This window comes from Glycine soja, chromosome 14 (assembly GCF_004193775.1).
Source record: "Glycine soja cultivar W05 chromosome 14, ASM419377v2, whole genome shotgun sequence".
NCBI classification, from domain to species: domain Eukaryota; kingdom Viridiplantae; phylum Streptophyta; class Magnoliopsida; order Fabales; family Fabaceae; genus Glycine; species Glycine soja.
The window spans coordinates 48171654-48189119 of NC_041015.1; the positions used below are offsets into that span (position 1 = coordinate 48171654).

General features: G+C 34.0%; 2 protein-coding genes across 4 annotated transcripts; both read left to right on the plus strand.

Annotated features, from left to right (window-relative positions):
* Positions 1–3737: 3737 nt before the first annotated feature.
* LOC114384600 (ATP-dependent zinc metalloprotease FTSH 9, chloroplastic-like) lies at positions 3738–11754 on the plus strand. The gene is made up of 13 exons (XM_028344307.1): positions 3738–4739; positions 6419–6484; positions 6605–6739; positions 6891–6956; positions 7332–7517; positions 7603–7689; positions 7798–7911; positions 8018–8142; positions 8231–8339; positions 8510–8635; positions 9887–10210; positions 10284–10407; positions 10835–11754. The coding sequence occupies exons 1-13, from the start codon at positions 3939–3941 to the stop codon at positions 10957–10959; spliced, it is 2388 nt and encodes a 795-aa protein (XP_028200108.1). The 5' UTR covers positions 3738–3938; the 3' UTR covers positions 10960–11754.
* Positions 11755–13232: 1478 nt separating this feature from the next.
* On the plus strand, positions 13233–16815 carry LOC114383447 (zinc finger CCCH domain-containing protein 48-like). 3 transcript variants are annotated; one of them, XR_003660507.1, is made up of 8 exons: positions 13233–14303; positions 14618–14803; positions 14904–15005; positions 15153–15302; positions 15440–15619; positions 15746–15843; positions 15941–16140; positions 16257–16815. XR_003660507.1 is itself a non-coding variant. In XM_028343126.1 (8 exons), the coding sequence occupies exons 2-8, from the start codon at positions 13899–13901 to the stop codon at positions 16083–16085; spliced, it is 1266 nt and encodes a 421-aa protein (XP_028198927.1). In that variant the 5' UTR covers positions 13233–13352; positions 13893–13898; the 3' UTR covers positions 16086–16247. The 3 variants fall into 3 exon arrangements, 1 of the variants encoding a protein (XP_028198927.1); XR_003660508.1 differs by having other exon boundaries at positions 16326–16815; XM_028343126.1 differs by lacking the exon at positions 16257–16815 and having other exon boundaries at positions 13233–13352; positions 13893–14303; positions 15941–16247.
* Positions 16816–17466: the final 651 nt, after the last annotated feature.

Consider the following 17466-nt stretch of genomic DNA (forward strand, 5'->3'; position numbering starts at 1 on the left):
TTGGATAACAGATATGATAACAAATAAGATAACAGATAGGATAACAGATAAGATAACAGATATGACAAGTAAACTTCAAATGCTCATAACTTTTGCTACGGTTGTCTGTTTGAGGCCCATTATATATCAAAACGCTCAGAATTCAGAGGAGAATCTATATAAGGGGATTTGTTCCACGATTTTCTTTCAAAAAAACACCTCTAAATGCCTCAATTTCGTGTTCAAAGATCAAACACCCACTTTTTTTTTCAAAATTTTTGCAACTTTTTTTTTTTGACACAAAGTGTGAAAGACACAAGAAACAAGAACAAGAACGTGACAAGAACAAGAACGAAACAAGATGTAAACAAGAACGCAAATAACAGAACACAAGACGCAAACAAGAACGAAACAAGATGTAAACAAAAACGCAAATAACAGAACACAAGACGCAAACAAGAACGAAACAAGACATAAACAAAAATGCAAATAACAGAACAAGGACAAAACACGAACCTGGACAAAATACAAAGAAAATAATAGGATAGGATAGAACCTGTATAAAGAGCCGAAGCTCTGATACCAGATGATAAGAATCTTACGGGGCGGATCACTTGATACAGGCTACGAAGGTTTGGATGACGCCACTTCCAGTGAAGGAAGATAAGTCATGGTAGACGCCACTTCCAGTGAAGGAAGATAAGTCTGGGTAGACGCCACTTCCGGTTAAGGAAGATAAGTTTGGGTAGACGCCACTTCCAATGAAGGAAGATAAGTCTGGGTAGACGCCACAAGGATTACCTTGATAAGTCTGATAATTGGTTCAACAAGGAACCCAGAGAGAAACTCTCACCAAATTTTATCAAAATGCCAAAAGTTTTTTTTTATTCAAAACAAAAACCAATACTTATAGTGTAGCTGAACAGAAAGATAAAAATAGACATGGGCCTTCTAAACAGTTTGAGCCAAAATTAGAATAAAAATAAATTATAACTAAAAATTTATTTAACTTGAGCCTTCAAATTAGTTTGGGCCTTCAGCAACAATTAATAGTCTTAATAGTGTCTCTGCCTCTGGGCCTTCATCCTTCTCCACTTGGGCCTTCATCCTTCTCCACTCGGGGGCTTTGTCCTTCTCCACTTGGGCCTTCGTCCTTCTCCACTTGGGCCTTTAGCCTGTATTAGGCTAGTTTCATGATTCTCATCACAAAGTCTAAGATACCTATTTTGAAAAGTTATAAATTTAATATGATTGTATATTTTCCCTTTATTACAACCATACACGTGTACAAAAGAATCCGAAAATACACGAAATACATGTAAAAATAATGAGTTCATGAATAAAAAATTATTCACGAATTTTTGTTTAACAATTTAAGTTATTTTGTAAAATTTAAATTTTTAACATTGTAATAAAGTACCTATAAAATTATGATAAAGTAAAAGTAAAAAAGAATTTGATATTTCTCATTTACTTTTTAAAAATTAAAATCAAATTTTATTATAAGATAGAACAAATATATGTATATTGCCTATGCAATATAACTTTAAAAAATCCCAAAAAGTCCAATTCTCAATAGTATTATCTATTTATTTTATAATTAATTATACAAAGTCAGTTATGGCATGCTGCCACTGAAAGTACAAAAGTAGAACTCTCTATCCTTAGTCAGCAATCTTAATCAATTTATCATTTTATCACCAATAGAAAGTATAACGTAGAATTCAGTATTAGGTCAATGGCAATAACGCATAAGCAATTTCTTAGTTGCCGATTGCCAATGCTATCACAAGGCACAAATCTAAAAGAAGACAACTTTAATATCATAATCCGAAGACAACTTTCAAATAGCAAAGCTTTTCCGGAAGTAAACTTTTTCTACAATTCTATAATTTAAATCTTGGAACTCAATTATTTTTACATTCTAAAAAATAAAATTTTCAAGTTTCCGAAAGTCTCAGTTTACTGAACCACATCCTTGCAATTATTATGAGGGACAAAACAACTAGCATATGGATCTAAACCCAATGGCTCTGCACTTGTGGAGAAGTGATACCATGAGCATATTGATCTTATACACTTCGTGATACGACAAAAATGTAGCATCTAAACTACATAGTGGCTTCCAAAAGTGTGATAAATAGATAGTGGCCTCGTACAATTTATTTCCCAAACTAGTGAAATAATAATTTCTTTTACGGTTCTGACTTTCACGAGATATAACCCCATTTAATTATACTGAATTGAGTTTTTAATTATTTGGATCTAATTCAATTAAGATTTAATTATAAATGGATTGGATAATGAATTTTATTTTTTTAACCTGATCCAAATAATTAAATTTATTATATATAAATTAATTATCAAATATAAAACACATTAACTTTTACTCCATGTAATTTATTAAATTAAATTACCCATTATTATGTTTTTAAGTTGTTATTTTTATCTCAGTTTTGATTTTGTTTATGTTTTCTCTTTGCTAATATAATATTTTATTTTTATCTAAAATAAAAAATATCGTATTTAAAATTATTAATTCTATTAGTCAAATATTATTACAATTTAGTAATTATGTACTTATAAAATTTTAGGCAAAAATAAATTATTATTCTAAAAAAATTATTATTTACAAAATATATATTTTCCAAATATTCGGCTCAATAAATCTAACTCAACCCAATTTATTTATGATATAATTTGATCTATAAAAAAAAATAGCATAAACTCAATCCAACCTATAAAATTTTCATCGATTTGGGTAATGAGTTTAGAAAAATCCAATCTATAAATACTTCTAATTTCTTGAACTATTCTGTATAATAAAAACTTGAACTTTGAAGCAAGAAAATTCAACCTTACTCATATATTGGTCATGATCAACATCCTTGAAAAGCTTATACAATGTCTAAAAGAGATAGCATTTCTTAAAGAGAGTTGATGGAATGAGAAGGAGAGATGAGTTAACTCGCCCGGTTGCAAAATTTCCTGGCAACAAAAAGAAGCAAAATTAATGGCAGCAAGGAGTAATTGAGTTCCGGAAACTTGAAAAAGTGAGTTTTTGGAATGGAAAAAAATATTAAATTATAGAATTATCTTTGGTATACTTTTATCCAAATTTTAAAATACATCATTTTTTTTTACTTTTTTCTTTAATTTTCTTAAAAAAATTAATAATAATAAAATACAAAAGTTACTCAAAAAGTAAAAATATTAAGATATAAGGATTTTATAAACAAAATTAAAATGAGAGAGACTGATAAAACAAAACTATAAAAAATGTCAACGAGTATTTTAAAAACATTAACTAAAAAATTAAAATTAAATATTTTTTTTCTTAAAAAGATAACATTTGGGACAATTAAAAACATAACATTTAATGTTTTAAAGTATTAATTATATTTTTTAATAAAAATATATTTATTAATTCATTACACTGATGATTATTTTGTGGCCCTCACTCCCAAATCTCAATGTTTGGATGTACCCCTAATTTGTGTTGCCGATTAGCACACGTCAACGCCACATAATCATCCTCTGACCCACGCCTACTTAATGTCACCCTACACGTGGCACTCTCACAACCCATCAAACCACACTCCCCTACGCCTCCTCGCACGGAATCTCTCCCCCACACACAACCATCACCACAAACCAACCCGAGAATAAAATCATCCGAAACCGCAACAAATTTTTAATTTTCAAAAAAATCCAACACGGCAATCTGGACCGTGGAGATCTCCAACCCATCATCGATCCAACGGCCACCATGTCCTGTCGGATCACCTTGTCTCTTTTCCACTCCCTGTTCCTTCTCCTGCTACCAATTGGCACTCATCATCATCACCAGAACCCAGAAAATATTATCTACACCCATATAAATTAATGCACCAAAACACAAACAAGATATTCAAAGTTTCGATTTTCACGTCGCGGGTATTTCTATTTCTCTCTCCACCATGTCGGCGTTGGAGTATCTCTACCTCTCTCCGTTAACGTACACAAAAATCTACCTCAATTCCCACACCTGGCGCAGACGCTCGCCGCTGCGGCAAAACGCGTGTCGTTTCGTTCCCAATTCGGCGGTCGTTAGGGTTCCGGGGCAATGGAGGGATTTTTCCGGGAGGGTGGATTTGTGGAGGCTGAGGAGGGTCCACGGTGGCGCCGCCAGGGCGAGTGGTGGCCAGGAGGGGGATTCCGGCGAGAAGAGCGGCGAGGGACAGGGGGTCACCGATAAGGGTTCGACCAGGTCCGGTTCGAACCGGAGGAGGGAGAAGCAAGATAAAGGGTGGTGGTTCGGTTCGAAGAGTGGGAAGTGGCGGTGGCAACCCATTGTTCAAGCTCAAGAGGTTGGAGTGTTGCTTTTGCAATTAGGGATTGTTGTGTTTGTGATGAGGTTGCTGAGGCCTGGGATTCCCTTACCTGGCTCCGAACCGAGGGCTGCGACGTCGTTTGTGAGTGTGCCTTATAGCGAGTTCTTGAGTAAGATTAATGGGGATCAGGTGCAGAAGGTGGAGGTTGATGGGGTCCACATCATGTTCAAGTTGAAGTCTGACGTGGAGGCTTCTGAAGTGGCTTCTTCTGCTGCTACTCCTTCGGAGTCAGAGTCGTTGGTTAAGAGTGTTGCTCCTACCAAGAAGATTGTTTACACTACCACAAGGCCTAGTGATATAAGGACTCCCTATGGGAAGATGATGGAAAATGAGGTGGAGTTCGGGTCCCCGGATAAGAGGTCTGGTGGATTCTTCAACTCTGCTTTGGTAAGTATTTGGAATGTGGTTTCCACTTTCCACACTTTGAATGCTTCTAGATGCATTTTATAGTATTTTTTCAAGAGTTTAATGGTCACTGACAGTGTTAAACCAATAAGAAATTATGGTTGGTATAACTTTTAAGGTAATTATTATAAAAATCAACTAATTTACCATACATGGTGGTGTGTGATTGGATGATCGGTTAAAACTGTTTTACACTCTCCATGCATAACATATTTTCTCTCTTTTTAATGTCAATACCATTTGGTAAACTAGAATAGTTAGATATAAGTTTTAGCATTTTGTTGTGTTTATTAACAATTACTCATGCAGTTATGCCCGACTGCAATGCCGCAAAGCAAGGGACCTCTGTCATTGGGTTATGTAATTTTTTTTATACTTGATTTTAAAGCATAAGTTCTCTCTGTGATTTAAGGTTTTTATGATGTGCTAATTTTGGATTTGTTTTGTTCATTGTATTATAATTATGTTGTGTGTTACGATTTTTGAAGTTGTTTTATCCCTGAGTATGCATTGTGTGTTATTGAATTTGCTTAAGATTGTGATGTGGTTGATGTTGGGAGGAGGCTGGTGGTTTGAAGTATAACACATAAATTCAGCTGTATTCATTTGTGCAAACCTTCTGAGACCTGAAAGAGGAATAAAGGTTATGGTTCTTTCTCCAATTGCAATCATTCTATCAAAACTGTAATCTGTGTGAATGTGAATGCTCAATGGCTATAGGCTATAGCACTCAATCTGGACTAAGGCTATGTCCTTAAGTTTTCCCTACTTCTGGAAGGGCCATTAGAAACTTAGGGACTGTGTTTGGTTTGAGGAAATGCTACCCTTTTTCACATTTAATTACAAAGTGCCATCTTGCATTTGCTATTGCTTTGTTTTTTGTTTTCAAAAGTTTATCTAGGAAACATTGCAAACTTTTGAAAAGAGAAAGCAAAGAAAACTAGGTGTTATAATTAAAAATGAAAATAGAAATTGTTTTCTCAAACCAAATGACCCCATAGGTGTACATTGCTCCATTCTTTCAAGTCTTCTGTATTTAAGAAGGATAGTAAGAAACCTTGTATGTTCATTGTAGAAGTACAAGGATGAACTTCCTAATTAACGGAATAAAACACACACACAGCAGTTCTTTGAGGGACTGTACCTCCCAAACCAAAGGCCCTAATTCTCTCACAATTGACAAGATGATCTCTTTCTTCCCTCCCCTCTTATTTATAGGCAACATGCCTCATTACTTCAACCAACTAACCTAAGTAACTAACATGACTAACTAACAAACTAATGGATATCTATCAAATTCTGAGCAACTTATCTGTGACTAGTATGGTTGATAAAATTATCAAGCTCAAGAAATTATAATTTACATGGTTTATATATAATTACAAACTATAGATTCTGTACCATGAGAATTTGAAATGATAACTTTTAAGAACTGATTACTTCTGGTGATTAATAGAAGATAATCTTTATATTAGCTTCATGAGGTAAATCTTCTTACAGTATAACAAAAAACTTTCACATTTGTCAAATATGGCATGGCATGTTTTAGATTATAATGTATCAGTAGTTTAAGGCATTCAACATTCATTATAAATTTCCTTGACAGTCGTGGTTGACACTATATATCATGTAACATGTTGACTCCATTCTCATATTTGCAGATAGCCTTGTTTTATTGTGCTCTGCTTGCAGGGCTTCTCCATCGATTCCCTGTTAGTTTTTCTCAGGTGAGTGTGATTTCCTTCCCCCTCTCAATTTCAATTTTCTTAGGCCTTCTTATCCAACGGCTTATGTTGTCTACACATTTTAAAACAGCATTTATTTGAGAAATTGAATGCTATGTGCAGCATACGGCTGGTCAGATTAGGAATCGTAAATCAGGAACTTCTGCTGGCACAAAGTCATCTGATCAAGGTGAATCAATCACATTTGCTGATGTCGCTGGTGTTGACGAGGCTAAGGAGGAACTAGAAGAGATTGTGGTAGGCTGGACTTCCTTCAGCTCATATTCAGCACTTACAACCTTTAGGGCATATACAAGGCTTTCTATTCTATGGCAGGGCTTTTATCTTCATTTTCATTTTTTTTAGATATGGACAAGTAGTTTTTAATATGCTGATGTTCACTTGCCAGGAATTTCTTCGCAATCCAGACAGATATATAAGACTTGGAGCTCGTCCTCCCCGAGGGGTTCTCTTGGTGAGTAATAGCCAGAGATATCTGATAAGTAACACACAATGGTCTTATGATCCCAGGATGAAAGCACATGAGGATATTTGCTTGGGGAAGGGATGAAATATGAGAAATGTCTTTTGGGAATATTTTTGGCTAAAATCTAGCCAAGTTTTCTACTGTATTATATGGTCTATGCTTTCTCTTATTTTCTTAATCATTACCTTGCAAAAGATGAGATCACTATTGTCTTCGATTGAACTGGTGGTTCTAGGAATTAATTCTTCAATAGTTTTCACTTACACAGTGTATGTGGATTATTTATAGCCAAGTTACCTTTTCATATTATTATTGTTTTAATTTGACATGTAGGTAGTAAATATCCACTGTTTTATCTTACAGGTGGGTCTTCCTGGGACAGGTAAGACTTTACTGGCAAAGGCTGTGGCAGGGGAAGCTGATGTGCCATTTATAAGTTGTTCTGCTAGTGAGTTTGTAGAGTTATATGTTGGTATGGGTGCTTCCCGTGTGAGAGATCTCTTTGCAAGGGCTAAGAAAGAAGCACCATCCATAATATTTATTGATGAGGTATGAATGTGTATTCTTTGATTCTATTAAGATGTTTGATTTAATATTTACTATTCAACCAATTAAACTTTCCTTTTGTATGCAGATAGATGCTGTGGCTAAAAGTCGTGATGGTAAATTTCGCATTGTCAGCAATGATGAACGAGAACAAACCTTGAACCAGCTGCTCACTGTTAGCATTTTTCCATATTCATTTTCTTGTATTTTTCTTTTTTTTTTTTTTTGGGGGGGGGGGGGGGGGGGGTCACAATGAGTCTAACGTCTTAAAACTGCATTGCAGGAGATGGATGGTTTTGACAGCAGTTCTGCTGTCATTGTTCTTGGAGCAACTAATCGTGCAGATGTCTTAGACCCTGCACTCCGAAGACCAGGAAGATTTGATCGGGTTGTTATGGTCTGGATTCTAGATTAAATGCATTACCTCCCTTGGTTTTTGTACTGATTTCAAAAAGACCTTGACTTTGCATATTCTTAGAAAAGATTTCTCATTTTCTATTTAGGTGGAAACACCTGATAGGATTGGAAGAGAAGCTATCCTTAAAGTTCATGTTTCCAAGAAAGAACTTCCTTTAGCTAAGGATGTTAACCTTGGCGACATTGCTTGTATGACCACTGGTTTCACTGGGTAATTATTCTGTCTCCTCCATACTTTTTGTTCTTTAAATATTGAGAAGAATGAGATTTGATCTGACACATGGTGCACATCATTGAAGAGCGGATCTTGCAAACCTAGTAAATGAGGCTGCATTATTGGCAGGAAGACAAAACAAAATTGTTGTGGAGAAAAATGATTTCATTCAAGCTGTTGAAAGATCAATAGCAGTAAGTTACAGTGTCTCTTGAAATGTTGGTGGATGCATGTTTTCACTTTCCAGCTGCAGTCTGGCTGGATTTTGATGTGTCGATCACAATGTTAAATTGAAAATTTTAGTTTTGTAAATTTGAGTCTAGTTTATCTATTCTGGATAAATGGACCAAGTTACTTGTTTCAGGGAATAGAAAAGAAGACTGCCAAGTTGAAAGGAAGTGAGAAGGCTGTAGTTGCACGGCATGAAGCTGGTCATGCTGTGGTAGGTACTGCAGTTGCAAACCTTCTTCCTGGACAGCCACGTGTTGAGGTAAACCATGGAAAATGCTCTATTTTTGGCCATTTAAATATGTCAATGCCATTGCAGATATGTAGATGATGCTTGGACCAAGTTACTTGCCTGCTTGAATTTTTGGAATTGTCACACTATTGAACTATAATTATTCTGAAATACTCTGATTGATGATTTCTAGTTCATACAGGCTCTGGTTATCAGATTCCTACTTCAATGACTTGTGACAAAAATTGCTTAATTTCAGTTTTTTATTTTTTTTTTATTTTAGGTGTGAACTTTGTGATATCTTATTTTAGAATTCATTTATCTTGTTTTATGGTGGGAAATTAAAGAAAAGTATAAATCTGTTATGTGTGATATTCAGCGATAATAAAACAAGTTATAAATCAAATGTTCTGTTTCATTTTGTAAATACACTAGTGTTTTATGGGTGTGCATCTTGGCACTCCCATTAGTCCCACTGCTCTAACAATTTTTTTTATCCTCAAAATACTCTTCATTGAATACTTGTTCCTTATTCCTTGTCTAACTAGTAATTCTTGTATTTACGCTGATTCCTTATTATGAAAAATAATGATTTGTTAATTTAAAAACCATTTTAATGTTTTTAAACTCCTAATTACCCTCACTTATTTGATATTTCTTCTCTTTTCATTTTTGTTTTCTTTCCTTTACTATATAAGACACACTAAATTCAGGTTCCCAATAATAAAAACTGAAGAGTATATTCATTCATGAAGGTTAAGTTGAAGTCTCCCTCCATAAGATTTATTTAAAGAATATACTTATTGCATATACTTATGAAGTGTGGTTCTATTGGTAGATAACAAAATTAAAATTGCATTAATTTGAAGTTTTAATAAAGAAAAGTTGGAAAATCTTACTGGTTAGGTAATTGGATTTTTAGTTATCTAGACAAGCTAACTATTGATAACACGATCAACAATTGTACTTACTAGTGAAATGGACCTAACCTGCCCTCATTTTATTTTGAAATGAATATTTGCAAAAGTATCTCCGAACTTAATGATTTGGATAGAAGTATGGTACTTGATAGAACATTATGGCGGAAGTTGATCCATGTAGCCGACCCCACCTAGTGGGATAAGGCGTTGTTGTTGTTGTTGTTGTTGTATTTGCAAAAGTATCTCTGGAATGGTAGCCTAATTGTGTTATGAAAATCATTGTTAAGTTTCTTATTTGTTTATTGTTTATTAAGAAGATCTATAAGGATATTCATGCCTTACTATCTTGGGATGTTATCAGAAACTAAGCATATTGCCTAGGTCAGGAGGGGCTTTGGGATTTACTTACACTCCTCCAACAAATGAGGACAGATACTTGCTTTTCATTGATGAGTTGCGTGGCCGCCTGGTTACCCTACTTGGGGGACGTGCTGCAGAAGAAATTGTTTATTCTGGTCGAGTGTCAACAGGTGCACTTGATGACATACGGCGAGCAACTGATATGGCATACAAAGCTATAGCTGAATATGGTCTTAATCAGACAATAGGCCCTGTGTCAATTTCCACCCTTTCTAATGGTGGAATGGACGAGTCTGGGGGATCAGCTCCTTGGGGAAGGGATCAGGTCCTCTATTTCATTATCTTATTTCTTCTTCATAATATTTTACTGTATGCTGATTTTAATCTGAACACAACAGGGACATCTTGTTGATCTAGTTCAAAGAGAGGTGAAAGCATTGCTGCAGTCTGCGCTGGAAGTATCACTTTCTATTGTGCGGGCTAATCCTACTGTTTTGGAGGGTCTTGGTGCTCATTTAGAAGGTAACTGTACGTGCTGTATTTTATATTTGGTGATTGGTGGAATGTTTGTGTTGATTGCCAAAAAACTAATAGTGAATACTTACAATTTTTTTAACTTAATTAAATGGTTAGTATCTATGTTTAGGGATAAGGCTTAACTATAAAATAGAAGGTCTTATATGTAGAATATCATGCTTGTATACCGTTGCCTCCAATTGAAATTGCATGGGTGAATTAGATTTCAGATTTTGGTTTTGAAATTTTATACAACGCTGAATGTTGCACTTAAATATAATATAATGATCATGTGAAGGGATAGGTGAAATGGGGATGTCAGCATCTTGTGCTTCTACCAAATTATGTATAGACTATAGAATATAGATACAAATGACTTTGAACTATTGTGTTTTTGGTAAGCTATGGTGTTCTAATAGTGCCTATTCTTCAGAAAAAGAGAAAGTAGAGGGTGAAGAGCTACAGAAGTGGTTAAGATTGGTAGTTGCACCGACAGAGCTGGAAATCTTCATAGACGGCAAGCAAGGGTCTCTCCTCCCATTGCAGACAGGTTCCTGAACATTTGAGAGTTGTCTATTTATGCTACCAATGTCGAGTGAAACTTAAGGTATGATTTTTGACGTTGGCGGGCTAAAGCCAGTGCAGATATATCTCAAACAAATGAGTTCACCCTTACAACCTTTGTATATTCCTGTAAGGTGAATTTTGGCATCATTTTTAACACGTAGCCAGCCTGTTATTTAACTCATAATTCACTCATCCAAAGCCACAGGGGAGATAAAAAGATAAAGAAAAATACACAGTAGTGCTTCTCACCATCTACATATATACTGGTAGTTGAATTTGTTGTATATTGACTATTATTTCAGTCATGATGTGGCTGTTTGCAAATGTAATTTGGTATATAGTTGTTGTATACATTAACGATTCTGTGAAATGTAAACGGCTCTGCTATATGTTACACCAAAATATCTTTTCCAAATTGTAAGTAAGCTGATTAGTATTGAAGTCCGTTTACAGATTCTCCGCATCAAACAAAGCAGGGTCATTCAACAACTGTATTGGGGCTACGTTTAGATTTGCAGTCAGAGTAAAAAATATTTTTGGAATGGAAGCTACTATGTTAGGACATATAGAACTTAAGAATTGACCCCGTATTCTTGTTGACTGTGCACCATCATCTTTGTCTTCTTTCAGAACTCAAGTAAACAGCTACAAGGTGTAGAGTGTTTCTAGTCATTTGTCCAGGTGTGAATGATTGAAAGGAATTTTTGTATTCATATAACAGGGATCTTGTGATATTCTGAGAGAACAAAAATATCTAGTGTTCCTTGAATGCAACGTTTTTGTACATTTTTACTAGAGAAAGAGCTAACCTGCATTGTGCCTCTGGTGGACCATTGTCCCATGTGGCTGAGTTTCTTTGGAAAGATACGATGTCATATTCATATCATTGTATTGTATATTACTATCTCATAATAATATCGTTGTATTGCTCAGAAGCTTTGACAACTAAACATCAAGTGGATAATTAGTGGTGTAGAGCTGCCTTTATAACTAGGAGTGGCAAAATAAGTGTGTATTTTTATTGGTGAATCAACCTGTCCCACCTAGTATAAGGAGGATTAAAAGCGAGTCAAAGTGAATTATAATGGATTGGTTTGGGTTAGGACAAATTAACCCACTTTGTCACTTTTATTTAAAACTTGTTCTTTGATTCTTCTTTATTTTATTATGAGAATATAAAAATCAAAAGAAAAATATTGCATTACCAAAAACATACATCTTCCAAGGTATGAATAAATCATTAATTTTATTCTTCAACTATAACCTTCTTGAATGGTTAAGTATAAAAAATTGCTTAAGTAATCTTTAGAAGTATTAGAAATTATGCTTAGTAGTCTTTTAAATATTAAAAACTTTTCAAATTGGTCTTTAGACTTTAGTAAACCACATTTCGATATTGTAAACATTATTTAATATAATTTTATTAGTTTAGAAACTGTTTAAGAGATAAGATAATATTTTGATGACGAAATTGATGATTTATTCTTGAAGTTCTTACAGTAAACTCTTGTTTTGTTTGTTGGCTTGTACAAAGTCTTAGAAGGGGTGAGTGTATCTTAGGAGTTAAGACTTATGAAGAGGTAGTGTTTAGCCTAGTTTTTTTTCTTCCTTATAAATAAAAACAAGGGCAAATACTATATAAAAGCTCTTAAAAATATAAAGAACCTATTTTTAAGAAGAAATATAAAAAAATGAGTTTTAAAAAAAGCTTATTGGCGGAGCCTATCCTAAGTGTCATGACTCATAAGCTTTCACGGAGCTTTTTTGTCATGCTCCACTTCAAATTTCATTCGTTGCTATTTTCATTTTTTTTTGTTGCATTTACGGTTCTATTTTATTTTTCACTAATTTCAAAAAATACTCAATTTTTTCTGTACGTGGCATCAAAATTCATGGAGCACTATAATTATAGAATTTCAAAAAAATATATTTGAAATGAAATTATAAGTAATTCTCATGGAAAGAAAATAATAGGAATTATAAATTTTATAACATCACACACACTAGAAATAATTTTATAAATTGAATTTTAAATGTAATATTTTCAGAAGTAAATTAAACTATCTAAAAAAATTAAATTTCAGAAATAATTGTCTTTTTTTTAAGCCTTAATTTATTTTTTTATAACGGCAAAGATATTTTTTTTAAAAAAATCGAAAATCTTATCTTATTATTATTAACTTTTTTCTGAAAGGCACAAAATCTTATCTTATTGTTGCTTACTTTACAAGTGAACAGGTAAACTATAAATAAGCCTAACACAACAGTGGCAACACACCAACGTTTGAAAATACAAACCTTGTTCTCTGTTATTTCTCTCAACAATCGTTCCAAACAAATCACGAGTTGAATTCTGAAGGTTTCGCTACGTTTCTACCACTCAGGTTTGCTTCGCGGAACGCGAAAATCTAACACTTTTAGGTTTTATGATGGATGATCTGCGAGAATCTATGTTCTATCCGACTTCATTTATCTCAATGAACTTTTCTGTGCTTCCCCGATGCAAAGATAGGGTTTCGCGTGTAGGATTCCTTTCAATTTATTTATTAGGGTTTTCAGAAGGATCGGCGATACCCTAATTTGGGGGGTTTTGGGATAGTCTCTATTGACGTTATGATCAGGGTTAAATTATTGATCTTTGATCCAATTCTGTCATGGGTTTTGACCTTGACGTGCTTGATCTTCCTCGATAGACTTGTTCTGCCATAGTTTTGTTGCCATGTTCATCACTTGCTTTACAACTGTTATTTTGGGATGTAAAATTTGGGACCCAAATGGTTTTGGGTTTTTGATGAGGAGTTGAGTCTACGGCTTAGGGTTTATCATTGAGTTAATGAATGAAAACATGAGCTATGGAGAATTTTATTGATAGGATACAGTATCTGATCTGGGATGTCATTGCATTGCAATGTTTGTTTTTTTAGAGTATCATGAATACAAAGTTTGCACGAAGGACTGAGCGCATTGGTGGAACAGCATGTGCCTATTGGAGAGCTGGGAGATGTAACAGAAATCCTTGCAGATTTTTGCACATAGAGACACCATCACCACCTACTGCTTGTGGTTATGTCAATACTGCATATAGATATGGAAAAAAGCCCCATTCCTCCTCTGAGAATACCCCTAAATATAGTTCAAAGACAGCATTGATTAGCGATAATGGAGATAGAGGAGATGCGACAAGGGTCGCTAAGGCGTCCAAGAAATCATCAACAAGGATATGTAAATACTGGATCAACAACAATTGTGTACATGGTGAACAATGCCTGTATTTGCATTCATGGTTTCATGGTGATGGGTTTTCCACCGTAACAAAGCTTCAAGAACATAAGAAGGTACTTGACTCTTAAACCACCATTTAGTATTTAACACACCGAAATTATATTTAAAATTCTTTCATAATTCATTTTTAGTATAATAATTAAATCAAAATTGATATCTGACTTAATAATCGACTAATGTTTTTGCAATTATTGATTGAGTCATAGAGTATTATAATGTAACTATATGCTAGAATAACTTAATGTCTGCCAAAGTGTATTTGGAAAAACTTTCTCATCCCTAGTTTCCTAGGAAATGCTAGAATTTGTGAGCCTTTGCATCATGTTAATACTTTTGGAGTAGTTAAAATTAAAGCTTTTGACAACAGGTTATCACTGGCATTGCACTTCCTGTTGGATCGGACAAACTTTATTCTGGCAGCAGTGATGGGACAGTTCGGATATGGGACTGCCATACTGGTCGATGTGTTAAAGTCATCAATCTTGGTGCTGAGGTTACCTCTTTGATCAGTGAGGGGCCATGGATTTTTGTTGGTCAGCAAAATGCTGTCAAGGTAAGCTCTTATCTGTCATTATTTTGTTTTGATGTATGATAATGTCTAATTATAGGTGTAGTACATACAAACTGATTATGTGTCTGTGGTTGTTGTGAAGGCTTGGAACATCCAGACCATTACAGAGTTTACTCTTGATGGACCCAAAGGCCAAGTCCGTGCCATGACTGTTGGCAATGATACACTCTTTGCTGGTGCAGAGGTAACTAACCATGTTATTATCTAATCATATTCCCCTAACCTATTTTTTCTGTAGTTGGTTAACTGAATTTTTTTTTCTTTCATCATATTCAAAACTCTTAATTTTTTAAACATTTTTTTCTGTTGGCTATCAATATATGTATTTTAGGATGGTGTCATTTTTGCCTGGAGAGGAAGCTCTGGAGCTAAATCTCCTTTTGAACTGGTTGCATCACTCACTGGCCATACTAAAGCAGTGGTTTGCCTGACTATTGGATGCAAGATGCTGTACTCTGGGTCCATGGACCAAAGCATAAAGGTATGTGTTGTTGGACAATATAGGGATTCTATTGTCTTTTTTAACATGTGGATCTTTTCTGAAAAAAGATGTAATTTCCTTTGAACTCTGCCCTATAATCATTGAATGACTGGATCTTGTTATTTTGTTTTTTTCAGGTCTGGGACATGGATACATTACAGTGTACAATGACACTAAATGAGCATACTGACATAGTCACATCTCTTATTTGTTGGGACCAATATTTGTTGTCATGTTCATCTGACTGTACAATTAAGGTCTGGGCTTGCACTGAAGTAGGATCTTTGAAAGTGGTATATACGCACACGGAAGAAAATGTATGCTACTCAACTTTCTATTGTTTGGTTTTATTTTTATTTGTAAAGAACAAAGCTGATATTTCTTATAATGGTCAAAAGGAGTTGGTCAATCTCCAGTAGATAATTCTTTAATGTTTATTACAGGGTGTTGTTTCACTTTTTGGGATGCCTGATGCAGAAGGCAAGCATATATTATTTTCCTCGTGCAGAGACAATTCAGTTCATATGTATGAATTGCCATCGTAAGTAAACCTAAATTATTCACGTATTTTTTGTTACTTTACCTCCATCATTGTAATATTTTTTTGTTGCATCCTCTTACCATTTTTTTTAAAACAGATTTTCAGAGAGGGGACGTTTATTTGCCAAGAAAGATGTGGCATCATTTGAGTTAGGTCTTGGTGGCCTCTTCTTCACTGGAGATGAGACTGGTTTGCTGATGGTGTGGAAATGGTTGGATGTACCCAAGGTGGCATCCTCTTGATGTGTTCCCTTTCGACTTTGGAGTTGTATTATCCATCTGTCTCCTCTTGAAGCAGGTGATGATAAGAATGAATTTATTTTTCTGAGCAGTAAATGCACTGTAAAAACAATTGTATAGAATTGACAATTATATAGAAATACCAATTTCATTCTTTTATATTCTTCCCAGCAGATGTAATGCTCTCCTTCCTTGATTAGTATATTTACTATTGGATTGCTCTTTATGCTATCATTGCTTTAGCCATATCAAGAATGAATAGTCTCGGTGTCGAAAGTAGCATGATGTACTTCTTTTGCGGCTTATTTGTATTTCAACTCATGAAGCTCAAGATATGGGTAGGCATTGTCGCGGGAGGAATGTTTAGGTTTGTTCTTATCTTAATTCGAACCATACTTGCTGCACAACTGAAGAAGGAGGAGCAAGATTAGCATGTTGAAGTGTAAACTTCAGCCTAAGAAATCTCATTATTGTTATTTATAGTTCTTGGAATGACACTAAGAAATCTCTTATTATTCTGGTTAATGAGGGAAGACCATTACGCGCAGAGACTAGTAGAGATAAGAAATGCTTAACAGTAATGTGAGAATTAAACTCTTTTTTTTTTTTTTTTATCATAAATTCAGTGTGTTATACCAACTGAATTGCACACATTGAATTCACATTGAATTGCTGGAGTTTATTGTTTTAGTATTGAAAAATGTGATATTTATAATATATATTTTGTATCTAATACTCTCTCTATTCTTATATATAAGACATAATTACCTAATTATTCAAGATTAAGAAAAATAATTAGTTTAATTGTCAATATAAATTTATCTTAAATTCGTAATTTTTTTCAAAATTATCCTTGTAATTAATATTTCCCTCTTTCTTAATTGTTTGTTAATAAATTATCTCTCTTCTTTAAATTAGGGGTATTTGTACTCTAAAAATAATTAATGTAAGGAACATTATTATAGATTGAGTCTTATAAAAAAAAAGAAACATTATTTTTAACTTGGGTCTTACACACACCCGCACACACACAATCGTTGAGTTTAGGATTGTTTGTGCTAAATTTTGTTAAAATTGAACAACAAGAAGTAATCAAATTCATATTTTAATGTTTTTGAAAGATTTATATTATATTGATTTTAATCTATATGAATGAGGTAGAAAATAATTTTGAATTAATATGAAATTTTGTATATGTGATCTATACGAAAAGAACTTTCAATCCAATGGTGAATTTTTAGAAAATATATCCAATTAAAAGTTATAAAATAGTGTAATAGTTATTAAAATTATACCGATATAATTTGATCCCTCCTAATATATATAAATCAAGGAAGTAAAAAAAAAAAATACAGCATAGCAAGTCGATCCAATCACGTGACAA